At 46.9% G+C, this 27,943-nt stretch overlaps 1 protein-coding gene across 3 annotated transcripts in view; it reads left to right on the top strand.

Annotated features, from left to right (window-relative positions):
* Positions 1-25,544, top strand: part of LOC144149810 (uncharacterized) — a 218,989-nt gene extending 193,445 nt beyond the window's left edge. For 2 of the 3 annotated variants that reach the window (XM_077681472.1, XM_077681463.1), the window contains exon 3: positions 25,310-25,544. In XM_077681472.1, the coding sequence (XP_077537598.1) occupies positions 25,310-25,501 (192 nt within the window). In that variant the 3' untranslated portion in view covers positions 25,502-25,544. Of the gene's footprint in view, positions 1-11,526; positions 11,919-25,309 lie in introns of those variants that run through there. The other variant, XM_077681481.1, reaches the window with a different exon arrangement.
* Positions 25,545-27,943: the final 2,399 nt, after the last annotated feature.

Raw genomic sequence — 27,943 nt, 5'->3', positions numbered from 1 at the left:
ACACGGATGCCTCGAAAACTTCCGCAGCCGTGTCTTGTGCTGTAAATGGCCTCCTATTCACTTTGTCCAAAACAATGAACAGGAACACTAGCATAGTTACTGCAGAGGCATATGGTGTCCTGCTAGCTTTGAACCACATTCTCCAAAACAAACTTAAAAGCTCAGTTATATACACAGACTCGCTGAGTATTATTACAAAGCTTTCACCTCTGAAGGCTAGTAAAAACCTAACTTTTAATGCTGTCCTAAGAGCTCTGTACTAGGCTTATAGTCTCAAGCTTGCTGTCACAGTGTGCTGGGTTCCGGGCCACTGTGGCATAGCGGGAAATGAAGCCGCTGACCAAAGGTCTGCAGGTGCTGCCCTTCGTGACAGCATAGATATTAAGCTGGTTCCATATCAAGACCTCAAACCTTTTGTGAGGAGGATGCCGCCAGACCACTGGCAACAACAGTGGAATAAAGACATAAGTAATAAATTACATGTCATTAAACCTAACATTGAAAAACCTCCTGCTGAGAAACATGCTAGATCCATAGAAGTGGCTTTATGCAGACTTAGAATTGGCCACACACACATCACACATTTATATCTGTTGACTGACACGAACAAGCCACGGTGTCATCGATGTGGGGGGCAACTCTCTGTCCTTCATGTGCCTATTGAATGTAAGATGTGCAACTTTGAAATAAAACGTCACTTTAAGGAAGTTTACACATATAACATTCCCTTGCAACCTTCACTATTTATTCCAAACCATCCCATGTTCTCTTAAAAAAAGTTTTTGCTACTTTGCAGATGTCGATTTTTAAAACACATATCTTACTGTTCATAACCTCACCTGTGCGCATGACGTGTTTCAAAGCAATGGCGGAACCTGAAGCTCTACACCTTATGTGCCTGCACTCACTATTCTTTATTGTGACCCTATACACCATTTCTCTTAGTATACTCATTATGGTTTTTTAGACCCTATACACATTTCTCTTAATAAATTTTTAATCTAGTGTTTTTATTACAAATATTTCTGATCTCATTCACCATTGTCATGGCGCTCTTTGCCTTTGTCGGCCTTCCGCCATTAAACCTGAAATCATCATCAGCATCCATTCTTCAGTTATCGGCATTCATCTAATTCCAGACCCGCCTCTCGCTGTCCACTCTGTCGCCCTGGTAGTCCACCGGTTGTCATTTAGCCTAACTAGGTGACCAGCCCAAGTCCATTTCTTTTTCTTTATTTGAACTATGATATCTTCTGCTCTAGTCTGTTCTCTTATTCAGGTAGCTCGTTTCTTGTCTCTAAGTGCTACTCCAATCATTATTTGTTCCATAGCCCATTGAGCTGATCTAAGTTTGCTTTCAAGTTTTTTAGCAAGGCATCAAGCTTGCGCCCCATATTTTATCACCGGCAGGACACATTGGTTATATATTCTTCTTCTCAGTGATAGAGGTAGCTTGCTTTTATATTCTGGGAGTGTTGGCCGAATGCACCTCAGCCCATACCTATTCTGCGCCGGATTTCTTTCTCGTGGTCGGGATCAGCATAGATGACCTGACCGAGGTAGTTATAATCTCTTACTTGTTCTAACGCTTCGTTGCGTATGTTGAACAGGCGCTTTCCGCATGTTTATTCAACATTACAATAGATTTATACATATTTGTTTTTTGTCCCACGCCCTCGCTTTCTGTATTTAGTTCATCAAGCCTTTTAGGCAGGTGTTCCGCAGACTCGCTTAGCAAGACTATATCGTCTGCGCACCTAAAATGGCTCAAGTATTCTCCGTTTATCCGTAATCCAGCGTTGTCCAATTCAAGCTTCCTGAATACTTCCTCCAGACAAGCTGTGAACAGTTTTGGCGAGATGGTATCCCCTGTCGTACTCCTTTACGGATCGGGAATTTGTCCCTTGGCTTCTAAATGAATATCCTGCTCGTACATCATTTATACATGTCGTCCACGACTCTTAGTTAGGTCTCCTCTATCCCCATAACTTTCAATGCTTCCAGCACTGCTGAGGTGCTCACTGAATCGAATGCCTTTCCCTAGTTTATAAATGGCATTTAAAGGTGTTTATTATACTCTGCGGGTTTTTTCTATCGCTTGATTTACGACGTCGATGTGATCCAGTCTTGAGTATCCTTTCCTAATCCCAACCGGTTCTCTGAGGGGATGAGAATCTAGGCTGTTACTTAATCGGTTAACTACCGTATAAACCGGAATATAGGTCGAGTTTTTTTCCAAAAAAATCCGCACAAAAGTCACCCCTCGTCTTATATAGCGGTCATTGGCAGAATGTAAATCGTTGTCTGGCAACAATGTGTAAGCGTAGTCCGTCGCCATCGCTATTCGTGTTGGACTGCTTTCTCGCACTATCAGGCCTTTATTTGCTTTCGTTTTTCTCTAGTTTTTCGTCTTTTACTCGTCTATTGTACGTGCGTACGTACATTTCTGTACGTGTCTGTTCCGGGATGAGTGGCGGCAGTCGGCGCCAGTTCACCGCGGCGTTTAAGCTGGCGGCGATTGAGTCGCCGAGCAGAATGGGAATATGGCGGCGCAACGCCAGTTAGGCGTTTTGGAGAAAAGTCTGCGGTACTGGCGGAGCCAGAAACCTCAGCTGTGCGCGTGCAACCCCCGAAACCGATCGTCCCGTGGACGTCAAGCGGTGCACCCCGAGTTGGAGAACAAAGTGGCGAACTTCGTCCGGGAACTTCGCTCACGATCGCTCCGGAGGCCATCCACGGACCGGCTCCGCGAACTGTACAGTGAGTGGATAGCCGGTGACAATAAAAAGACCCATACGGGCCGGTTGCGACCGTGTCAAGCTGGGTGTCCTTCTCTGGGCAGTCGCTGCCCGACGACATGGTTACAATGACAGTGCGAAGCAGTCATCCTCGGACGACTCTGAGTGCTCCGACGAGTGACTTCGGCACGCATAGTGAGTGGCAGTGACGGACGGGCGTCGAAAATAAATATAGAGATTGTGTGTGCGCTTCTGTGCCGAATTATTTTTTTTGTCAACTTTTCCCACCTCAAGGTAGGGGGTCGACCTATATACCGGGTCGACCTATAATCCGGTTTATACGGTATTATGTCGGTGAACAGCTTGTATACGACTGAGAGTAGGCTGATGGGTCTGTAGATCTTAAGGTCCCTGGTGCCCCCCTTCTAGTAAATTGGAATTATATTAACGTTATACCAAGCTATGGGCACTGTTAGAGTCCTTAAGCATTCTGAAAATAGTGCAGCAAGCTTTCCCAGTACGGTATTGGCCGCGAGACCCACCACTGGAGAGGCTGGCGCTGCGATCGTTTTGTCGTCACTTGTAGGATCACCGTTCCTACCTTGCTGCACAGTTGGCTTGCAGCGCGTGACACTTAGCTTAGGACGCGCGTTCTAAAAGTATTTTCGTGTTAATTTCCGTCGTTTGAAGTTAATTCTCAGTGCGTCAAGCGCAGTTTGACGTCAAGGGGATTTTATAACCGTATCAACTGTGGTACATTCTCCGAAAACAACTTGAGCGTGGTGGCGTACGTGTGCGACCGAAGCGTAAGCTGCGGCTCGTTTCCCCGATCAACAATGTAGACTACGATGATTGCCAAGCTAAGTTTCTAGATTTCCCGTCTTTGCAACAAATGTGTAAAGCAAGAAATCATGAAGCGTTTACTGCTCGCAGAAACGCTCCGCGCACACACCGCCGTGCCTGTCCGCACGGCCGACGGAGCAGCTCGAACCGGCGCAGGTCGCGGCAGCAACAACTTGTCGGCGCTTTTTAAAATCACGCTAGTTGTGGAAAAGTAATTCGACAGCGGTGAATGTGGATGTTAGAGTGGGGAAAAATTGTTCTAGGTAGTGTCATCAGCTGTGGTTTTCAAAGCGATGCTGAAATATCTGCCGCGATCTACGCCGACCGTCCCCGAAGGTCGGTCCGGGCACCGCCGGCACGTTCACGCGCGGTGCGGCGAGCGGCCGAAGGATATGTGCCTGCGCGCAAGCATCGGCCGAGGCCGTGGCAGGTTCTTGATCATCGATCGCTTAAACGGACGCGGATACAAAGTTACACATACAAGAAAGAGCGCGACAGTGAAGTGAAAAGTTTTATTAGGGACTCTCATTCGCAACTGTAACGATAGCGGCGAAGAAATATCTGCCGCGACGTTAAGCCTAAAGTTCCCAACATTCGATTACGTGCATCCGAAGCCGGCGGCGAGCGGTTAGAGAAGACCCTTTCGTCGCGTGCGCGCGCTTGTTGCGTTTAGGTTCCCCCATCACTTTGGGGGGCCCCCAACGCTCGGTTCTCCATTTTAAAACTCTCAATTACCCTAATTCAGTAACGACGTGTTTTCCCTCGTACACAGCCTCGCCTTCTGTGAGCAATCGTTAGTTTCATTGATGCTAGAGGAAGGCAGGCCCACTGTAAACATAAAAGAGCCCACGTTACAATTATACATTCCCACGCCGAAGTCCTAATGAAAACTAAATATAGCCATGTTCAAACCCGCTCGCAGGCGTTGAAAACTCGCGATATACCATTTATACATTGCGGACAAGTTGTCGCGAAAAGTTAACATATCAGCCGTGCAGAGTACAGGCTACGGCAGTGATCGTTAATCAAATCCGGGAATAACTATGAAAAACATTGTAGGGGTAATAGGCACTGCTTAAGGCAAACTGCGCATCATAGCAGTACTTTTAAGCATGCGCGGCGAAGCAATCCGATCACCGTTCTCACGTAGTCATTCATTTACCAGGCAAGGCGAGCAGTAGGCGCGGTGAGATCACAAGTGAGCGACGCCCTTCCGTCGCTGTTACAAGGTATTTCCTTGCACACACAGTCTCGTACATGTCACGTCGCAAGTATTTCATAATGAATTTACAGTGTACTTTTCTCGGCATCAGTTGCATCGTCCTTGGCGTTAGCTGGCTGCGTATGAGCTGTGGGGCGCGGCGGTGTCGCCGGGAAAAAGCGAGTCGCTGATTGCTCGCCCGGATTATTCGGGTTGCAGACAACTTCTTTGGGTAATTTGCATCAAATGCACAAGGAGCGGGGGGGGGGGGGGGTTACGGGGGCCACAGACACACACACACACACACACACACACACACACACACAAACACGCGGCCGCATACGCAGAGGAAATGGGTTGTAGCAGACGACAACCCGACCCGGCGTCCAACAAGTGACGTCATTTGTAGGTGGCACCACGGTATGTCCTCGGGGCCAATATCCTCCCTACTTTAAATGAACCACGGGTATGCCATCGGCAACTGCAGCTTTACTTCTTGTTATGTCCGTGAGAGTGTTTTCAACTTCGTCTTTGGTTATTAGTGGGACTTTGTGAGCTAAGCCTTTGTTGTTAGTTGTTGTCTTAATTGTTTCCTCTGGTGTAACGTCGCATCGATATAGCCCGGTGTAGAATCGTTCTGCTACATTGATTATCTCGTCCATGTTGTGTGTAATGTTACCCTGATACTATTTAAGCGCGTATACATTCTCTTTGCCTGTAGCTAGTTTCTTCTTAGTTGCCCTTAAGTTTCCTCCTATTTCCAGTGTTTCTTCGATCCCTGCCATTTTGTACGCACGAATGTCGTTCGTTTTGTTCGTGCTAAATAATTTATACAACTCGACTAACGTCAATCTGATCCGCCGTTATCGACAGTCACGTTCTTACGCTTCACAATTAGTTGCTTTGTTTTCTGGGTTAGTCTTCCAGTTTGTTTCCTACAGGCTACTTGTCCCACAACTGCTGCTGATTTTATGATTTCCGTTGTTAAGTTGTCATTCAGCATGTCTGCACCGTCCTGGTCCTCCCCGGTTAAGAGCCGGAATTTGTTGTGAAGGGCTATTTTAAATTCCTGTGCCCTGGCTCTGATTGAGTACATGTCAGGTTTCTTACTTTTCACTAGCCTCATTCTTTCTGTTTTGAGATTCAGACTTACTTTGCATCTAACCATTCAATAATCGCTGCCTCAAATCTTGCTTAGTACCTCCACGTCCTCCTTAATACCTGGGTTGTCACTTCAAATGAAGTCAATTTCGCCACGTTCTTGCCGCTATAAATGCTGTCCATAATCTCTACATTATGTCTATAAACAGTAAATATTTTTATTTTTTAAATTTTATTTCACTCGGTAGGTCATAACTCAGAAGGTCGAAAATCCGGTTACCGCGGCACATAGACAACACACATACTGGCCGACATATGGCCTACAAAGGGCTGACGGCTCAACGAATAAACATTTCTTGGGACGCCTAAGCATCTTACGTGTCAGTGAGGTGATTTGGGCGAGTTGGTTGCTGGAGCAATGAAACATTGAAACAGCGCGGTATGGAGAAGACTTTTAGGACAGGACCAGCGCTTGTCCTGTACGTCCTCTTCCCAAAGTCATCTGCTTACCGCTGCGTTTCATTGCTTCTTGCGTGCTTTGAAGGCAAACGCCTTGAGATAGCAACTGCTTTGCCGCTGCACCGTATTTTCGTCTCTTCCTTCACTTTCATTTCCTGTCCTTTTGACACGAATTACGCCAGCAAGCAGACTAGCACACGCCGCAGCTTCCATAGAATCAGGATTGTGCGCGGTTCGTCTTCACTGTTCTACTCACGTGCCATCACGCCTAGATGTCCCGCGCAACGCACTATGCTGCAACTATTGATGCTTCGAATTTATAGTTTTGTGAATTTTGTGGGGTGGGTGCCTTAGCCTCTCAAAGCACCTATTCCTGGCCAATCCTGTCAAAAGTAGATGTGTACAAATTAGAAAGGAGCACAATAACGGCAAGAATTTGTGTTCCACCGGTGGCAACGTGCGAAAATAGGTAAGTGGTACCGCACTGGGCTGCGTTGAAATCTTTCCGGATTACCCATGTGTTTCTTATTTACTCTGCGCAACGGTGGCCATTTTCTTGACCGGATGGACAACCACTACAACAGCGAAAGTCTCTCGCAAAAAGGGTCACTTATGGCTTTCGCCTTAAAAAACGGGGAAACTATATACGTTGAGCAGTCAGGCAAATTAAGGTCTTGCTGGCATTCCCACTAGAGACCTCTGAAATGCGAGGCTTATACAGTCAAACCCGTTTATAGCGAACTGCAATATGCACTTTGATTAGTTCGATATATCCAATGGTTCGATATAGCCGAACCCGGCTATAACGAGCTGATTGTTACGAGTTCGCAATCCGCGGGAGCCCTCCCCCCCTCCCCAACTCCACCATCCCCGCATGCAGAAACGAACACAGTAAAGTAGCCATTACCACACCCAAAGTAATCCATCTATTGCAAGTAATAAAGCTACTTTCTGCCCCAATTGCTTACTTTGTAAAAAAAGCTGTGATTTTTGTTTTCACTCTTTCGTTCTGGCGGCTTCAACTAGCATAGCATTCTCTACACGAAACATTGTTTGCACCAGTTCGAGTCCGCGTCCTCCAAAATCGAAGACGCATTGGCGGAGCACATCGACTGCCGAAAGCGCTTCATTATAAGTGTCGGACGACTCTCACTCGCGACATCATCGGGAACATTGGCGAGCTCATCCCACAATTCAATGCTGCTGTCTTGGTCCGGACTCGCTGACTGGGCGGGTTCCGTCGTGAGTCCCGCGCGTCGGAAACAGTTACGGAAAGTGTCGGGCGTCACGTCGCTCCGTGCGACGCGCGATGTCTCAGTCGCGGCTCTTGCTCCGTGGTCGCGGCCGATCCAGATCTCAATCGCCGCTTCGAGACCATGCATTTCGGCGGCCATTCTAGGCGCACAGAGTTCGATATATCCGATGTGAACTTCGTTATAAGGAATATGTTTCCCATGTATTTCCGTAACTGAAATATTGTGGTTGGATATATAGCATAATTCGCTCTACCCGGGTTCATTATAGCCGGGTTTGACTGTAGCACGCATCCTCAACACCCCCACACCTTTTTGTAATTGGGGCAAACTCACGATGACAAATAATGACTTATACACAATACAGTTGCTAACGGCTATTGAATAAGAGGGACAGCAGTCCCACTAAAACTTGTCACCCTTCCAAACTCGGGCAAGCGACACGCGCGTCCAAAAGATACAGCCACTGCGGCGGATCCTCTGCGCCGCGTAAACGCTCTTTACCAGCGCAGTCAATTCCTGAAAAATGAAGTTGGTTGAGCGAAGGTTTAATGTCGGTCAGTCATGCGTAACTTCCACAAACTTTATGATCCTAGCAGAACAAAAACATCCTAAGGCACCCGATTAACACCTCGGAAAGCTAGGAATCAAACGGTATATGCAGTAATGTCCACGTCCTTTTCAACACGGAAGTATTTTATGCTGGGGTCCGCCGAGATCTGACTGACGTCATATCCGTCACGGAAACGACATCACCAGAAAAACTTCGACTGACTCGGCTGCGCCGGCAATTGAATCACGAACTCTTTCGCCGCAACGGGAGGTACGAAACGCGCTCCCGACTGCGCTGTGAACAGACGCGTGAGCAGGATGACAAACGAGTCTTATATCCTTTCCTTCAGATGGTCTCGCTGTCTAGGAGAGGCGAAGCGAAGTAGTGCATCATGACGCTAATGAGCGCCGACAGTTGGCGCCTCGATGCCAGCGCCTACGTGTACGGGGGACGCGCAGCGTAACCTTTGGAGAAGCTTGTAAGGCAACGACCACGGAGTAAGATCGACGCCGACTTGCGAATGTCGCGCTCGTGACATGGTACGCGCTCCTTTCGCTGCGGCGGACCGTGTGTTCACCAAACGATTCGCTGACAACCCGTTTGGTTTCGTTCGCAAGGACGGTTTGCGAGCGCCTGTGGTTTCAGTCGGATTTACGCAATTCTCCGGCGCGTGCAATCCAGTGTCTAACGTTGATGCGTATAATGGTGCCATACCGACGAAATATTGATTGATTGTGGTGTTTAACGCGCCGACGCAACGCAGGTGATGAGGCGCGCCGTAGTGGAGGGCTCCGGATTAATTTTGACCACCTGGGGGATCTTTAACGTGCGCCGAAATTTCGAACACACGGGCGTTTTTGCTTTTCGCCTCCATCAGAAAAGCGGCCGCCGCGGCCTGGAATCGAACCCGCGACTTCGTGCTCAGCAGCGCAACGCCTTAGCCACCGACGAAATATAAATAGCGATGTGGAAGTTCATATCGATGCACAATAAGCATTCAACTGCTCCTGTGAAGGCACATTTCACTTTCGTGTTTTACCGGTTCCTATGGAAGAGGGATCAACCACATTTTTAACAGTGCTTTGCATGACATCCGAGAAGGACACCGCATCACGGCACAACACATGGCACAACACAAAGCAATGATCGATCGCCTCAGGTTGATTGCATAAGGTGGCAATTGTCCGACCAAGGAATAGACATTCCTTTTTCGGTATTCATGTTTTAACTGAAAGTGTGGACGGGTGAAGCTTAAAGAAAAACGTTCTCGCATTCGGCGTAGCACACGTACCCACGACAAGTTTTAAAAGACCACTCATATGGTGAACTGAGTAGGACTGGGGATGAGTAGGCCCCTTGAGTAGACCATCAATTAAAATTCTCGTCATAGCTTTTCTTAAGACTAACAGACATTCCAAAGAAAACCGCGTGGTGAGGAAGTTGTGTCCACAACATCCTCAAGAAAACCCTATGGTGACTTCGTGTTAACTTCACCCGTAAAGTAAGCACAAGAGATAAATGGAAACTTATGCGCTGGTGAAGTACAGTTAGTATTAAAGTGCTACTATAAAAAACTTGTAGAAGAAAAAAGCAGACACAAGTGGATGTACAAACAGATGCATCAGGCCAACATACCGAGACTACTAGTGAGTCCCTGCGCATAGTTTCCCATTCTGCATCCTACACAAAAGTCGCGAAGACTCTATTCAGAGCCTGAAATTTAGATCGCCTGCAGTGAAATACCTGACGCACATATAGAATATTTGTGGCAAGAAAGATGATGCATACTTGCGCACGTGTAAAGGGGAAGTTCTGGCCTGTCGATGCCTGCGATTCGCGCTTAACTTGCGTGAGTACTAGCGACCAACGGCCAGTTTTCCGTACTTGGTGCAAAGGCGCGCCAAGGTATTGAAGTGGGACACTATCCCAGCTAGTGCCAGCGAATCTGGAGGGTTTGGTCCCCCGTTGACCAAGCAGAAATCCTTGAGATTTTTATGTATACATCCGCTCCAAATATGTTACAAAACTGCTTGGCTTCTTGAATGGCTTCTTGAATGCTTCTTTGTCAAATCCTGTCACGCGTTTTTATCGTTGTGTTTTTTTATTTTTGCGATTATTTTGTGTGAATTATGGAGGTACCAATCATCTGCATTTGCACAATTTTATCGTATCAATTACATGCGTTATTTTACAACACGCGTTTATTTTGTCAAGGCGCCGTTTTTTCGGAGTCGTCGTTCAAGAAGGTTTAAGAATCGAAAACTGCGTTAGAAACTGCGTCACGAGAGATAGCAATCAAGTTGGCCACGCGCACATCACCTAGCGCCGTAGGAAGTTCATTGGCACCACTTTTGAAGCTTCAACAACCAGACAAACAAGGCACAGCTCAAACCAAGCTCCAGAAGGCTGTGTATTCTTTACGAGGAGTTTGGTGAAGTACAGTTACAGGCAGACACATATTTAGGAATGGCGCTGCTATTGCAGTGAGGCGTTCGGTTGGGGAAGGTGGCCATTGCTCTTGTGGTGATGGGGCTACTCAAAAACATAATGTATTGCGGCTCGCCGCTAGACATACTTTGTTAGCTCACGAAATTTCCGTAAGCTTAATACCGTGTAAGTTCACTCAGACGCAAATGAAATACCGCCGGGTTCTGTACATACTCAAACGAAGCACCGACACTGGGGAGGCTCGCCGAAATGAAGGTCTGCTTGCAATATCACACGGACTGATTCTGGCTGGATCTAAGAAAATGATCGACATTTCAACTCAGGAGCTACGCTTGGCACGATCGAACAATATATATTTCGTCTCCCTTGAGAGACGCTCGAAGAAACCTCTCTTTGCTCCCATATTTCCCAGCTGGAATGAGAGATCTCGCCCGCATCCCTTGTCATGCCCGCAATATTTCTCTTCACTTTGGTCTGAGCATTAAAGGGACAGAACAAGAGAAATGTAGGATTTTTATTTATCGCTTTGGCTGTGAGGCCTCGAGCTTTACATTTTCAGGATTGCTTTTTGAGCAAAATCAGAGGGCACTGCCCGTGTTCAGGTGTCATTTGGTCTCTAGGTTTAAAAAGAATCCTTTTCATAAAACAGAAACGGAGGGACACGGAGTGCTTTTCTTCCCTGTTAAATCCTACTGAAAAAAATGTGCCCTACTTATATGCAAATTGCGTGGAAAGAGTCTGCGCAGCAGTTTCGGTTTATGATTACCACACATTGTTATTTTATCAACTGTTGGTTGAAAGAAGGCAGTGCTGCAGGAGCCGCCCTACGCGTAAAAATAATGATCGCCATTCTTTTGTAAATGCGGCACCGCTTTTGCAACTGCCGCGGGCTGCACAAACTTCGGATTGGGGCAGCACTTGTGAACGAGGCGTTTTCCTACACAAAAAGAAAACCAGCAAAGGAACAGCAGCACAGTTGTTAGGCTTTCTCGCCGAGTGCGCGACTTAATTATTGCAGCGATGCAAGTAGCGCACAACACAGGGAGTTGCACCTGGCCATGCCTTTCTAACGTAGGACTCCCAGTGATCCACGTGCGTAGAAAGGAAGCACGCGTGTCGTTCCGCCTTCCTGAAGCTCGCACCTTGTGGCTGCCGGAACAGTGAAGCGCGGGCGCTTTGCTCTGCTGAACGCGACTCCCTTCGGATCACGTGCAAGACGGCGCCCTCTCCACGAAACCGCCCACAGTCTCAAAAGGGACTGAACGCCAGACGGAAACGTCGCACTCACCGTCATCACCCCTGCAATGAACTACACAGCTTTGGTAAGGAAGCTCTTCATTCTCCACTAACCGGCAGCGCCGTCGCTCCTGCATGTCCATGCCGGGGTGGCGGTCGGTGTGCATTAGTGGTCGAACGGTTAGTCGACTGACTAAAGTACACTGACTAGTCGATCTGGAAGCGGTTTGGTGAAAGTTGGGTATGGGAAAAGATTATGTTGGTTCGTTGACGTCGCAGTCGAATCGGAAGTTGTGAAGTGGCAGCGAGTTTCACATGGCAGCTATCATCGTCATTGGCAAAGCTACGTGAGGGGTATGTTGACATTATGTATTCTGTCGTTGCCCCCCAATAGAAATTTGTGATTCGGCCGTGAGCTTCTGACGGCTGCTGTCATCGTCACTGGACAATCGATCCACCTGAGTGGATGCGTTGTTAGGCCTACACTCGGCCTTAAGGTTAGTGACCTAAACGTTGAGACTAACGACGAGCCAAGCGGCCTCTAACACATACTACGCGATGCTGCGAGTATTGGTTGATGACGTTAGACTTGAAAACGTAATGTTCGCAGCCTTGCGTTCGCAGTGACTATTTCGGCTTTCATCGTCACTGGCAAATCTGCCTGAGTGGATATGCTGTGAGGCCGTAGCAGCCAATGGGAATTTTGGATTACAAGTTCTGGCCAGGTTTTTCTGGGCACGCCGATTTTTTCGCGAACTGAGACGAGTAATGCACGAGTGATGCTCACACATTACTAAGGATGCGTGGCGTCACCAACGCACTGTCGTGGAAACGGAAAGAACGAAGCAAGATAGTCCAGCATAAGCTGGCGCCCAGATTCGGAGGTAGGGATCAAACTCAGGTTAGCATCGTTAGTAGAGAGTGGCCTAATCGTGAGGCCTCGCTGCAAGGCATTCGCCGTTCACTTGTACAGAAATGAAAATGCCAGACAACGGTTGGCACAGAAAGTGGCCTCGATTAGTCGGTGTGACATTAGATGGCGCCGCGTGTCTAAGGAGTTGGTTGTTGGCGACAAGAGAACGAGAACGAACAAAACAATGGAGGCAGCCTGATACTCATAAGATTAGGCAATCTCTCTCGTGGCACGCTGCAATGCAAGGGTTACGAGGAAGGATTATCAACATTTAGGCGGCTCCTTGTTATGATCTACACGGGAGAAAAATACGCGGTAGCGTGCACTACGTGGTGAGGACAATGGTCATGGTAATTATGTCTATGGGCTGGATATTCATAATCGACATGGTGATAGCTACGACGACGATAATATGTTAGCAGAGATTGTGATAATACGAGCACTCGAGAGATTGGTCGAGATTTGCTTACCGAAAATTGAGCGCGAAATAGGCAAAAATACGGTAATAATCGACCATTGTGCACATCACTGTGCGCATGAGCAACCATGACGTCTTTGTTCTGGCCGCGAAAAGTATATGCAGCACAGGGCAAAATGCACATACTGTAAGTTCCCATGCTGGTTGCATATTATAGTAGAATTACTTGCGAAAATCGAATAAAATAAAACTAAATCATAAAAATTTGAATTCACGTTAGACAACAGAAAACTATCGATACAAACTACACGCAGACTAGCATCGGTAGTGTGTCAGTGTACAGTGACACACTGGTAAAAAATAAAGTTATTAGGAAGGAGCAGGGAAAATTACACCACATAATATACCTTATATTATAACTATAATATAAGGTATAAAATCATTCTTATATATAAGTATATAAGGATGTCTAACAAGAACCGAACCCGAACCAAAAATCGTAACCGAACCGGTATTTTTGTTGGAATTGTACCCGGAACCTGAACCATTATTTACTTACCACGCTGAACCCGAACCGGAACTGGACTGAAAAAAGAAATAATGGTTACCTACTCATGAAAAAAAAAAGGGTTTGACTATCCACTATTGTTGCTAATCCCTGGATGTCATTAAACGACTTTCCCAGTGACGTACCATCAGCTTCGCAATCGCCCACGCACTTTTACCTCTTTCATCAATCACACCTCTATCGAAGTCCTATTCGTGGTCGCAACATGAGGTAAGGGATGCTCACCAATATTAAAATGGTGTGTTGCTTCTGTTCGAGCGCAGAGGAAAAGGGTGCGCTTACGAACTATTCCACTCTCGGCAACCTGCGGGCGATATCAAACATCGACTCTGCGCTTCCAGGCGTAGGGCTCGCTGCGTGTCACATGTTACATCCACACAAAGTGAACGTCAAAACAATAAAGGAACAATAAATGTGTGATAAATACGTTGCATAATATTTATTTTTCATAGTTTAAAGATCAAAATTTCAGGATTAAACCTCATTTTCTATCCGGTTATGCCTTGGTGGCAGGGGAAGGGCATATTTGTATAAACCGTTTAATATAAAATGGTGTGCAAGGGCAGGCAGTGCACCACGTTGCCGCTCCACGAATTAGCGGCCCACACCCTAAAAGTGCCTACTCGTTGCATTTTATATTTCATAGGGATAAAGGCTTTGATACTTTAATATGATTGCTTACATTGGCCCCAAAAATATGTCTTCAGAGGAATGCACCTATAACGAGCAGTGAAGCCGACTTTAAAAAAAGATCGGTGTATAGCAGAATGGCCGGAAAAAGGTTTACGCATTCGTTGACGCTTCTCAAAATATCCTTACCGTATTTCTGCAGATTGTTAGGGATATAAGGGTGCAGGTAGCGCTCTCTCCTGCTGGCCGTGAAATGCAGCTCAATACGGAATACTCCTAAGTTCATGGTCGGCACTATTCTTCTGCTGCGTCTCCTTACGCGCTCTGCTCGAGACGGCAAAGGACCGTTAAGGCGAAATACAACCAGATTTTGCTTGAAACAATGAGCCTTTGGTAGCTAACTCAATAAGCACTTTTTCGGTCCTGAATGATGTTGCTCTTACAAAAAAAAATATAGTAAATTTTTTAAAAAATATTGGCGCAGCTTGAACTAGGAGTGCGAGGCTGGAGAAACGGCAGAACTGGCGGCCCCTCTCCCTTCGTCGGAAACCCAGCTGTTGCACCTCACATGAATTTCCGAACTTGTAGCTGAAAGCTGTCCATGACTGGCAGACCCGGATCGTTTTGTCCGCAGCCTTTCACATCTCTCTCGAAGTGGACCGCGTTAGCAGAACCCGCGGCAACCGGCTTCGTCAACTCGGCGTCTGTAGCGCGAACTCCGCGTCTGTGCTCCCACTTTAGGCGCGAATGCACGTGAACTGGATAGGACAACAGGACGCGAGAGATCACGCCACGAATGTAATTACATAAAAGCCAGTTTCATAGCGCGAGGGACCAAGGTTATAGATTCTGGCCACGGGAAGCGTTTTTCCTGGGCCTGGTTAGTCTCTTTTTGTTTCATGCAGCGGCGGTCTTTTAGTTGTTTTCTCTTGTACTTAATTTTGGGGTTAGGTTATGGTTTTTTTGTTATTTTATTACTTATTCCAACCTCCCCAACCCATGTGTGCATTTGCCTTCCCGTCTCGTAGTGAGGCGGCGTGGGAAGGCGAGATGGAATGGCTTTTCACACAATGGGCGCCTAAATTCGTTGTGAGGTTTATTAATATTTTCCGCTTAAAACTTAACCGATTTGGCTCTAATACTTGAAAAAATTCCTATCTGACCTTTTTTTCCTTGTAGGCGTTGCCCACTGCGTGCGGACACAACTTTCTTTTCTTTCCAATTGGCTCCACATGCCATTGTTCCCGTCGCTGCTAACCCCGTACCATTCGGCCCTTTAGAGTGGCCCAGTGGTTAGGTTGCCGGTTTCATGGCGCAAACGTCCAGGGTTCGACTCCCGGGACCTCCCTAACCACATTTCTTTACTTGAGGCGCGCCTTTCCAACACCTGCTCGTGGGCTTCTTGCCTCCTCGCCACTTTCCCTCACACTTAGCCTAGCATTTTCATTCTCCCCACTTCGCCGATGATGATAGTTTTCTGGTAACCCTCCACGCCGGAACTAAAAGCATGAACAGCTCCGTTAAAATTTTATGTTCCATGCTCCTCAACGTCCTGGCCCTGCGAGCTAGTCGTTTCTCTGCCCTTTCGAGGCATCATGTTCTAAACATGCCAGCGGGCTCCTGTTGATGTATAATCGCTACTCCGGTATCACCATGCATTAAACAATGAAGTGTTGCTCTCGGCTCTCCATTGTCCGAAACGGAGGCAACTCCCCGGCAAACCGCCCCTCCACCATGCTACCACTACATGACGGAGGGGACGGAGATCTGTTCTGGGACACCTTCGCCAATGTAATAGACTGTACCGACGACTGCCCGAATCCTGGTAGTTCATCAGCAGCATGCGTAAGCAGAATACAACGTATGCTCAACGTGGGCGCTTACCCGTATTCTAAAACTGCTGCGAAACTGCGGACGTCCTAAGTTAATCTATAAAACGGCACCGCCAGAGACTTCGACAACGTCGCTTCGTCTTCGCAGCTTCGTGTATCAACTTAGCTGAGTTTCACAAGGTCAGTTACAGCTAAGTAACATCAGCAAACTCGCCGCTAGTTTTGGCCATTCCGGCTTCAGCTAGCTTCCTTGCTGTATTTCGTGGTGACTGCTCCGCCAGCGGACCTCTTCCTTTTTGCTGGTGATGAGACTGACTGCTGCAGCGCGGTAGTCGACAAGAATATCAATGCGCTGCATCGTTCGCGAGCTCGCACCTATTCGACATTAAGCAGCAGTACCCCTCCAAGCTCCGAAAAGTACCGTTATCGCACAACCTCGCTCTCTTAAATGCCGACTTCAAGTGGCGTAATTGTCTGCCAAAGGACGGTATTTGTGGGGGATTGCTGCAGCGAACGTATCATTCGTTTTCGGTCGGAGTGAAGGTTACATAATTCCACTTTTTTGCATTATCAAGCATTTGCTTCATAATGCTTCATAATACATTGTGAAGCATTTTCACCCCAATTTTTCGTTGTGCAAGCGGGAAACTTCGCTTCCGCAAATGTCCAACGGCTACCGCGGCAAACATTTCCCTCGGTTAAGTGTATAATAACTTGTTTGGATTGTTACCGACCCCCAATTCGTTGAAACAGCAACTAAAAGCACTGCGGCGAGCGCAAACGTTTTCGCACGGCTTTCTCCAAACTATCGTGTGCTTCTTTGGCGTAGTCTGCCATGCCGCGGGGAACAGCCGAGCGGTCGCGAAAGCTGTCGAGAAGGCCCTACGAGGAGCCGAAAAGATTCGAACACCTCCGAGGGGCGGACGCTGGGGTAGCTTCTTTCTCCCGCACTGGAGGGTACTGTGGTAAGCGGTCTCAGCAGCGTCTGGCTGACTGTTTTGCGTGGTTTTGGGACTTTATTTGAACCATGAAAAAGCCTTGTTTTGCAATCTGTGTGCTCATCAAAAAGTATATCTTACACCGTGCTCTCACCTAATAAATAAATAAATAAATAAATAAATAAATAAATAAATAAATAAATAAATAAATAAATAAATAAATAAATAAATAAATAAATAAATAAATAAATAAATAAATAAATAAATAAATAAATAAATAAATAAATAAATAAATAAATAAATAAATAAATAAATAAATAAATAAATACACAACACCTGCCACATGCTGTGGGCTTGCCAACACACCTCGTATACCTTACCGCTATCAGCAACTCATCTCCCGAGCAATGGCAGCGAAATCTGACCGGCTGCAGCAAAGAGCTAAGGGCACCCCGACGGAGGCCTACCAATCCGAGCAAGTAACGGCTGTTACGCCGGCGGAGACGTCCCAGAACCGACCTCCGTCAATGCCGTGGTAACATGGTGGACGAGTGGCTTGCAGAAGAGTCGCCTCCGTTTCGAACGACGAAGAACCGAGAGCCAAACTTAACTGGCTTAATGCATAGCCAGAAGAGAGGAGCGATGATACAGGAACAGCATCTAGGTATGTTTATAGCATGTCAATCTATCGGGCAGAGTAACGCTCTCAATCAAGCCCGTGATTCGAACTGACTCGGCTCGCCGAAGGGCAAGAATTTACACCCAATATTGCCAACGGTCAACAGGCTTCCCCTTCCAGCGCGTTGTGCGGCACGAAAAAGTGCAAATACACAAAACAGATATTCCCTAGATGCATAGTGTTCGAATGTCCCTAGACTCAACTGCAGCGTCTTTAAAAGTCGCCGCATCCTCCGCGAAGAAACGTTGGGGAGACGATGATCGAGTCATGCGCGCCGCAGCCGCCGCTGCCATAAGTCACCTGGCGGGTTTCACCGCCACAGAGGGAACTTCACTGCTGCGCACCAAACTTGTATCACGTGCGCACAGGGCAACGGCGAAGCCCTTCGCGCTGAATCAGGACACGGCCCAATTACCCCCCCCCCCCCCCCCCCTTTGCATTTAGAAGGACTGCAAGTTTGCGGATTGGGCGTGTTGGTATTTATTCATGGTGGGTAACACGAGGCAGGCAAGTAAACAGGAGAAAGTGCTAGTAGCAGCTGAGTATATATAAGGAAAAAAGCGTACATACAGTAAATCGTCGTTTTAACGAAGTCTCTTTATTCGATATATCGCTTTATTCGAGGTGTATCATGGTCCCCGCTGCAGTGTATAGAGAGCACGTCATACCCGCTTTGATAGAAGTATCGCTTATAAAAAACTCAGTTTTGAGTCCGATGACCTCGTTATAACGAGGGTTTACTGTATCTTTATACAGTAGGCGACACCGTCATAACAGAGGCGATATTACAATCCACCTCCAGACAAGATCACGGTGCACCAACAACCCCACCTTTGTATATAATCACACCACATATATATTGTAACGTAGTATTTTGGTTACATACTGCCGCTACTGTAGCATGAAGATCGGAAGGAAAAAGTCGAGACGTCGAAGAGGTTTTAAAGTTAACTTGTTTACTTTACAGATGACATTGGTTACATTTAGCACATATGAATTAGAATGAATACACTTGTTACATAGATGAGAAAGACAGTCAAAGATTAAGGGTACTTAGCGGGACATAGTTGGCGGGCGAATGGCTCCCGGCGGGAGGGCACGACGACCGGCAGCAAGCGGCTCTCCTGGTGTTGCTCTCTCTCAATCGCCAGAGGGGCCGCGTTATATTTGCTTTGGGGGGACGCATTGGGGGAAAAAGCGCATCCTAGCGTGTGCGGTCTATCGGGAGCAAGTCTTAGGCACACCCGCAGCCAATCAGGAAGACGCTTCTAAGCTCCAATCAGACATGTCCCCGCCAAAGTGAAAATGACCAAAAACACAGACACAAGGTTTCGACTCGAAAACGCGCGCTTGGAGAATTACGGGCGTAGAGCAAGTAGTTAGACAAAACGCACTAAAGTAAACAGGGGAAAAGGGAAGGTCGTCGGAAGAACACAGCGGCCCGCGTAGGCGCGCAACGGGGGGTCGGAGACGGCAGTGCGTGCGGTAACAGAAGCCGAGGCGAGGGTTCGCTTCCCCCAACAGCCGTCGTCTCCCGGCCGGCCGACGGGCAGACACACGCGCCGGAGCCGTTTCTCAGAAAAAAGGGCCAGGGCCCAGCCGCGTCCGAAGCGCTTTTACACACAACACTTTGGAGGAAGAGCCCTGGCTGCGGGCACAGAACGCAAAAACCGAACGAACAACATCAAGAGACCTCGGCTTCGCGACAATATTAATTAACCTATAAAAAGAATGCAACACACTTTATCAACATCTATCAAAAAAAAATCGAACTCAGTATCAGATAGCGAGACTAAAGGTTGGCTAACACAGCCATCTTCTTTGTTTTTTTTATCCAAAGGTTATTTTATCTATCTTGCTGACCCTTTTTTTATAGGGTCAGCATTATAGCGCCCCTTTTAGCGAGCTCTATTGTTCGGTTAGGCGAACGTTCAGGCAACGGCCAGTCTGACCAACGTATTTCTTTCCACACGTGAGTGGCATACCGTAAAGGAGGCCTTTTTTGTACTCTACAAACGTTGTACCGTGTTTCATTCCGCACACTTGCTGCCTCGTTGCTTCCTTTCCTGCTATCTTTTGCACTTGACCAATTTGTTTTAGGCTCAAGACACCCCGCGCACCCACATCTTGAGACTACAGTATTCAGATGATGTGAAGTCACCTGTAGGCACAGAATGCCCCCTATCTATCGCCCCCACATTATGTTTCTTTATCCATGCTTTAACCCTTGCTTCCAGCCTTCTTAAAGGGACACCGAAGTGAATTTGTCAAGCTGTTGTTCTTGCTTGCATTGCGTAGACTGGCTCGAATGAACACACTTTTCATCGTTTATCCGATTCCGTTCGATAAGGACGATATTTACTATATGAAGCCTGAAAGAAGAAAAACAACCATGCGCGGTCTGCGGTGGCCGCACCGCATACCGTGCCCTACGCGTCACCGGACGCCCTACGCGACACCGGAGACGCTCAAATGCGGTGCGCTTTCCCCACCTTTGGAGCTTGCCTGGCTCGTGCCTGTATCGTAAGAGGCGTGTTCACACCAGGCCAAGGGTCGGCTGATTCGGGACTGTGCCCGCACGTAGTCGGTACTTATGGCAACATCACGCCAACGAGAACTTGCCAGCGCGTCAGTGGTCAGTGTCAGTCTGCACGTGTTCTGCGAACTCGCTCGTGGTGCAATGAACGTTACAGCGCAAAAATGGTAAATTCAGTATAGAAAACATTGTCCAAAATCAAACAAATAAACTTTTAAAAACGCGCTATCGGGGATTCGAACTAATGAATTGCAAAACAATATACCTAGTGCTCAGACCACTCAGCCATAAGCCAGCGCTGCCAGGGGCGGAAATAGAAAATATATATAGTATCTCCTGCTTACATTTTTATTTAGTCCTAGCATTCCAAGCAGCTTAGATCACTATTTTTGAATAACGCTCATGCTGTAAGCATTCCCCCCCCCCCCCCCCTTCTCCATTTCCACAAAAAATATCCCATCTCTAGCGACTGCACTCCTTAGGCAGAAAATGATTCGCAAACGTGTGATCGTGCTGCTGAGCGCTGTGTTAGTTCACCCCGCGCAAAAGGTGCTTCCCGCTGCTTGGTATTGTGCTGTACGATGGAATTTTCACTTGATTTTATAGTTTCTTAGTACATATATTAACTTTTCTGAGTCTTGTACCGCCTCTAATTGGCTTACACTTTTCTACTAGCGTACCGGTCAGCGAAGCGTCGCGTGTCCGCCTATGTAGAGCTACTTGCAATTAGAGCATGACACAGTCTACAAACTAGCAAACTAAAGGCACATTCTTCCCCGCACAAATCGTGTCGTGGCTTAGTTTCAACTGAGCGAACAATTTTGCGACGACACACCAGCGGTTGGCTGACTAAACGCTGGGCCGACTGATTCTGTCGGACGGTCGGCAAGCCGTGCAGTAGCGCTGTCTAGCCAAGCCATCTTGTTTGAACGTCATACGAAACGTAACAGGAAATCGGAAAGGAGGATGCAGAAAGTAGAAAAGCAGTTTCGAATTTATTTTTCTACTGAATAAAGTCGCGGAAACGCAGCGAGAGTGGTCGAAACATGGCATAGGGACTCCAGACTATAACTGGCACTAGTAATCCCGCAATGTTTACAAATAACTTCAGCGTCCTTTTAATCTCTCGGTGATTCTTTTCGCATGCCTGTCGAACACACTAATATGAATCCGACCGTTATGAACCTGTCTACCTGAGCGAGGGCGCTTTGTTCTCGTCAACGCAAAGGATCTCGTCAACGCAAATCTTAATTATGCACAATATGGCCACGCCGTCCTTCACTAGCTTCAAATAGGCCGATTCATAGCTGAGCAAACTCTTGGTTGGCCTAGGGTGGTACATCCAAGATGTGTGGGTAGGTAGCAACGTAATTAGCATGCCTAAAAATTGCATTTCAGCCTGCTCTGGTACCTCAAACCTGTACTCAAGGCCCAACCTTTTTTTCTAGTACCTTACATGATCATTACAGTGATCCTTATAATCCTGTCATATTCATTATAATCCTATCTACAGGCAGCCAATGCCGCTGCTAAAGCGACCAAACATTACAGCTAAACGGTGAGAACGCAAAGCAGGGTTTGCGCACTGTGCGAGGGGCGTGCGAGAAGCGCCATGCTGCGGGCTTATAAAGCAGGAGTAAACGGGCGTGCGCATCAGGCGGAGCCTCAAGTTCGCGAGGTAGAGGGATGAGACACTCGGGAGTTCTTAAGAATTCACCAATAGATCTCGCATGCTTTTTTAGGATGATTCAGAGCGAGGAAACTGATGGAACTGTATAGTGGTTTTGTTTTCCGCTACCTTGGTAGCTTGCTGTAACAAAATAAATACTATAAGTAACTTTTAATTAGCGTGCATTAGAATAGCCGGATGACATTCTTGATGGCGCACGGAACATAAAAAATTCTAAGGATCTGAGTTACCTGAAATATATATATATATATATATATATATATATATATATATATATCGGTCTGGTGCGATATATATATATATATATATATATATATAGTAAGGAAATGAGGGGCTCGTTGAGGAAATACAGAAAGATAGGGCAGCTGTCTACAACGCCAAAGGAGGCATAGGGGTGTGGATAGGCTCTTATATATATATATATATATATATATATATATATATATATATATATATATATATATATATATATATATATATATAACACAGAAATAAGGGTTGGCAGTCGAGAAAACCTCGGAAAGCAAAGGGGAGGATGTGGTAGATCATTGAAACAGATTAAGAATTTGGAAAGAAAGAAAGAAAGTGAAGAAAAAATGCCCGCCAGGTGGGATCCGAACCCACGACCTCCAGAATACCGGTCTGGTGCGATAACCACTACGCTACCGGCGGGGCGATTTTCCCATTCACTTTCTGGGGTATTTATGTTAGGTATGTTTGTTTCCTGTGCTTGGGGGTGGTAGCCAGCGCCATTCGGACTAATCGGGGTGAAGGGGACCTTCTTTTTAACCCCCGGGTCGTGACTCGAGTGTCTACGACATGTCCAGAGCGGTCGACCAGCTTTGAACCCTCTTAAGCTCCCTTTGGCAACAAGACTGCCAGAACCGAGGCCCTCGCTATGCATGTAGCGAATCAGAATAGGAAATGAGGGGCTCGTTGAAAATAACACAGAAATAAGGGTTGGCAGTCGAGAAAACCTCGGAAAGCAAAGGGGAGGATGTGGTAGATCATTGAAACAGATTAAGAATTTGGAAAGAAAGAAAGAATCCCACCTGGCGGGCATTTTTTCTTCACTTTCTTTCTTTCTTTCCAAATTCTTAATCTGTTTCAATGATCTACCACATCCTCCCCTTTGCTTTCCGAGGTTTTCTCGACTGCCAACCCTTATTTCTGTGTTATTTTCAACGAGCCCCTCATTTCCTATTCTGATTCGCTACATGCATAGCGAGGGCCTCGGTTCTGGCAGTCTTGTTGCCAAAGGGAGCTTAAGAGGGTTCAAAGCTGGTCGACCGCTCTGGACATGTCGTAGACACTCGAGTCACGACCCGGGGGTTAAAAAGAAGGTCCCCTTCACCCCGATTAGTCCGAATGGCGCTGGCTACCACCCCCAAGCACAGGAAACAAACATACCTAACATAAATACCCCAGAAAGTGAATGGGAAAATCGCCCCGCCGGTAGCGTAGTGGTTATCGCACCAGACCGGTATTCTGGAGGTCGTGGGTTCGGATCCCACCTGGCGGGCATTTTTTCTTCACTTTCTTTCTTTCTTTCCAAATTCTTAATCTGTTTCAATGATCTACCACATCCTCCCCTTTGCTTTCCGAGGTTTTCTCGACTGCCAACCCTTATTTCTGTGTTATTTTCAACGAGCCCCTCTTTTCCTATTCTGATTCGCTACATGCATAGCGAGGGCCTCGGTTCTGGCAGTCTTGTTGCCAAAGGGAGCTTAAGAGGGTTCAAAGCTGGTCGACCGCTCTGGACATGTCGTAGACACTCGAGTCACGACCCGGGGGTTAAAAAGAAGGTCCCCTTCACCCCGATTAGTCCGAATGGCGCTGGCTACCACCCCCAAGCACAGGAAACAAACATACCTAACATAAATACCCCAGAAAGTGAATGGGAAAATCGCCCCGCCGGTAGCGTAGTGGTTATCGCACCAGACCGGTATTCTGGAGGTCGTGGGTTCGGATCCCACCTGGCGGGCATTTTTTCTTCACTTTCTTTCTTTCTTTCCAAATTCTTAATCTGTTTCAATGATCTACCACATCCTCCCCTTTGCTTTCCGAGGTTTTCTCGACTGCCAACCCTTATTTCTGTGTTATTTTCAACGAGCCCCTCATTTCCTATTCTGATTCGCTACATGCATAGCGAGGGCCTCGGTTCTGGCAGTCTTGTTGCCAAAGGGAGCTTAAGAGGGTTCAAAGCTGGTCGACCGCTCTGGACATGTCGTAGACACTCGAGTCACGACCCGGGGGTTAAAAAGAAGGTCCCCTTCACCCCGATTAGTCCGAATGGCGCTGGCTACCACCCCCAAGCACAGGAAACAAACATACCTAACATAAATACCCCAGAAAGTGAATGGGAAAATCGCCCCGCCGGTAGCGTAGTGGTTATCGCACCAGACCGGTATTCTGGAGGTCGTGGGTTCGGATCCCACCTGGCGGGCATTTTTTCTTCACTTTCTTTCTTTCTTTCCAAATTCTTAATCTGTTTCAATGATCTACCACATCCTCCCCTTTGCTTTCCGAGGTTTTCTCGACTGCCAACCCCCTTATTTCTGTGTTATTTTCAACGAGCCCCTCATTTCCTATTCTGATTCGCTATATATATATATATATATATATATATATATATATATATATATACACTGAACTTTACGCTTTTCATTCATACGCTGTCACGAACGCTATGAATATAAAATACGGCATTGTTGCTTTTTTGGAGATTAATTATCCGATCGTGTTAGAATGGAGAGACTACATAAAGATGTTATATAAAATAAATTTTGTTTTCTTAAGCAGACGCATGGCCTCTGAAGAAATGTTTCTCGCACACTTTTCGATATACGCAGGACTCACGCGTACTGTACTTAGTGGACGAGTAGAGACGTTACTGATTGTTCGATGTCACATTAAGACTGGCAGAATTTTATTATCATTCGTGTCCCTAAGGTAGGAAAGCATTGCAGCGAGTAATTTGCTTTGATCAATCTACAATTGACGAATTGTCTTGGCAATGGTCCATGTCTTGTATTTGGTAGACTAAAGGCATGCATAAAATTCAATAATGCTACAGGACAGTCCCCGCGCAACGGAGCACGGAACACAATGGAGCGCATGGTATAACCGGAGGCCCATTTATTATCGCACGTGCTTCCACAGGCAGTTTACAATGTTTGGGGTTTAATTTTGTGCTCATTAAGGTTCCCGTTGATGAAGCAGGTTTAAATAATAGAGTGTTTGGCGGAAACTTAACAGCGAGGTACCGCGCAGGTCATCTTGGTCGTCTGCGCAGCGTTCCTGCTACATCAGGCCGCTGCTGGGTTCATGGGAGGCGGTGGACCCCACCTGACGGTGCACAAGGACCACTACGGACGCGGCGGCATCAGCTTGCGCTACGACCACAGGGCCTATGGGCACTTGCCGTCGGGACACTATGGTGGAGGCCATGGCGGTGGATACTAGGGCAGCCATGATTGCATGCAGAACAGATGCCGCGAGTGTTGCTCGGCATTAATAAAAAAACATGAAAGATGAACCTTCATTGTTGCGCTGTGCACTTTCTATCCTGTGACCTCAGTGGTACCAATCAGTTTGCTCGGCACCATGAAATCTAGTGTATTGTGGCCACCATAGGCTGCTAGCTGCTCCTTGATGCTTCGGCTTTTGCCACAATCATTGACCCGTACAATTTTTGGAATGTGCAGCGTCGCTCACCTTCGTCTTTTTACCGCTTTCAAAACGAGCACGCATTACCTGACAAGGAACATCATTCGAATTAGTCGTCATGGTCACACAATTGCTAAGCTGGTTTTGTTAAGGGAATATACAATGTGTCACATAATTAAGCGTTCCCATTGTTTCTACAAATTAATTGCACAGACGTATTGTACTGCGCAAAAACAATGACACTCAAACAAACCACGTAGCAGAAAAACAGATTAGAGCACAGTTGGGCATGTCCGGCTCAGAGCGTACGGCCTATACGTAAGCAATCGCTTGAGCCGATAACCTATAACGTTCATGCGTCGTCTTTGCTTCTGGGTTAAATATAAGTATATGTCTAAACAGAGTTACTTACACCCAAGAGTTACACCTAAATGTCTTGTTATGATATAAGAATTCGTGAGTATCAATTATCGTTGAGTTGTGAAAGCCTATGTCACGGTGGGTATGTTTAAATCGCTGGCAATCGAAATTGGTGAATCAGTCATGATCCGCTGATAGCTACTGCCATCGTCACTTGTCAATCTCCCTGAGTGGGTATGCAAGAATTGTGGGTCGGTATGCTGTCGTCACTACCACATGGGTATTGGTAAATCGGCCGTAAGCTACTGACAGCTACAGTGACATCTCCACTGGCCAATCCAGCTGAGTGAACGTGTTGTTAAGCTAATAGTCAGCCTTAACTTTAGTTAGCCTGCACGTTGAGCATAACGACGTTCTAAGCAACGTCGGAGTCATTGTACGGCAAGCTGCGTGTAAAAGTTGACGACGTTGAACCTCAAAGCGTAACCTCAGGTCTAACGTCGCACCGTCGAATACCCATCTAATGGGTGACTTCTAGCCGCGGCATACCCCGTTCGCAGACAATGGGGAGGTTAATTAGGCGGCACATGGTAATTTGAAGGGCAGGTTTCTGGCTACGCACAGAAAATTGGAATTTCGTGGAAGTTGCACGCAGCCAAAGGAAATTTTTAGGCAGGTTCTGGTCCATAGAACCTGTTGTTGCCGGTGACGCTCACGCATCAAAAATGGCAGGCGTTTGCCTCTCTGGTATAAATATGGATACGTGATGTTTCTAGGATAGTGACGCTGGGGCTATAACGCAGTCGTTCTGTAAGGACGGATGGGTGCACTGTAGCGCGGCACGAACGAACGAACGAACGAACGAACGAACGAACGAACGAACGAACGAACGAGCGAACGAACGAACGAACTAATAAACGAACGAACGAACTAATAAACGAACTGGCGAACGGAAGGAAGGAAGGAAGGAAGGAAGAAAGGAAGGAAGGAAGGAAGGAAGGAAAGAAAAAACAAAGAAAGAAAACGAAGGAAAACGCAACAGTCGCCTTGTTTGACGGAGTATACGGCAGCGATGCTTCACTTCAAGACGCGCGGGAACCACGGCGAACAACGCCGCCGACCACACACAAGTATTGACCGCTGGTTTCTGTTATGTCGTTACTGGTTGCCGCGTTCCCCGCATTCGCTCGCCTTTTAGCCATATCGGTGTCTGTTTGCATGGTGCATTGTGCTCCCTGCTGGACGAAAACGTCAAGCGATGCCACGCCGGCTGCGAAAAGTTTTTGTCAAGCAATAAGTTCGTGTTTGAAATCTTACCATTTTATTTAGATCGCAACTCCGTTGTAGTGCAGAATACGTGAGAATTCCGTAATTACTTGTGTATACGCCGCACCAGCGTACGGGCGGAAAATAGCCGAACTGCGAAGTCTAGCATTCTTATTTTCGCTCAACAAAAGTTTATCTCTCTCTCTCTCTCTCTCTCTCTCTCTCTCTCTCTCTCTCTCTCTCTCTCTCTCTCTCTCTCTCTGGAAGCTAGGCTGTAAGAACCAGTCGTCATCGTAAGACGCGGCTCTTGTACAGCGCTTCTCCCATTGCCCGGAAAACCACACAAGAAATGTTTGTGTTTACACTGGTTGTTAACTAAAATTTTGCCAGAAATATAGCGCACACTGTAAAAAATGTCCGCGCGCCTATTTCCCCACAATGCGCAAATAATGACAATCATTGTGTTGAAAGCGGTAAAATAGGTCCAATATAATAGCCAGTATAAGATTTGAGTAGGAAAATGTGGTCTGCGATCTGACATCGAGCAATGCTATCATAACGATTTGCATTGCATGATGTCACAGCGCAGATCATAATTTTCGAATCAAATTG

The sequence above is a fragment of the Haemaphysalis longicornis genome, unplaced genomic scaffold, assembly GCF_048455015.1.
Source record: "Haemaphysalis longicornis isolate Haplotype H1 unplaced genomic scaffold, Haemaphysalis longicornis Haplotype H1 scaffold_1, whole genome shotgun sequence".
Classification (NCBI taxonomy): domain Eukaryota; kingdom Metazoa; phylum Arthropoda; class Arachnida; order Ixodida; family Ixodidae; genus Haemaphysalis; species Haemaphysalis longicornis.
Note: the sequence above shows the minus strand (reverse complement) of the source record. Positions and strands in the feature narration are given on the sequence as shown.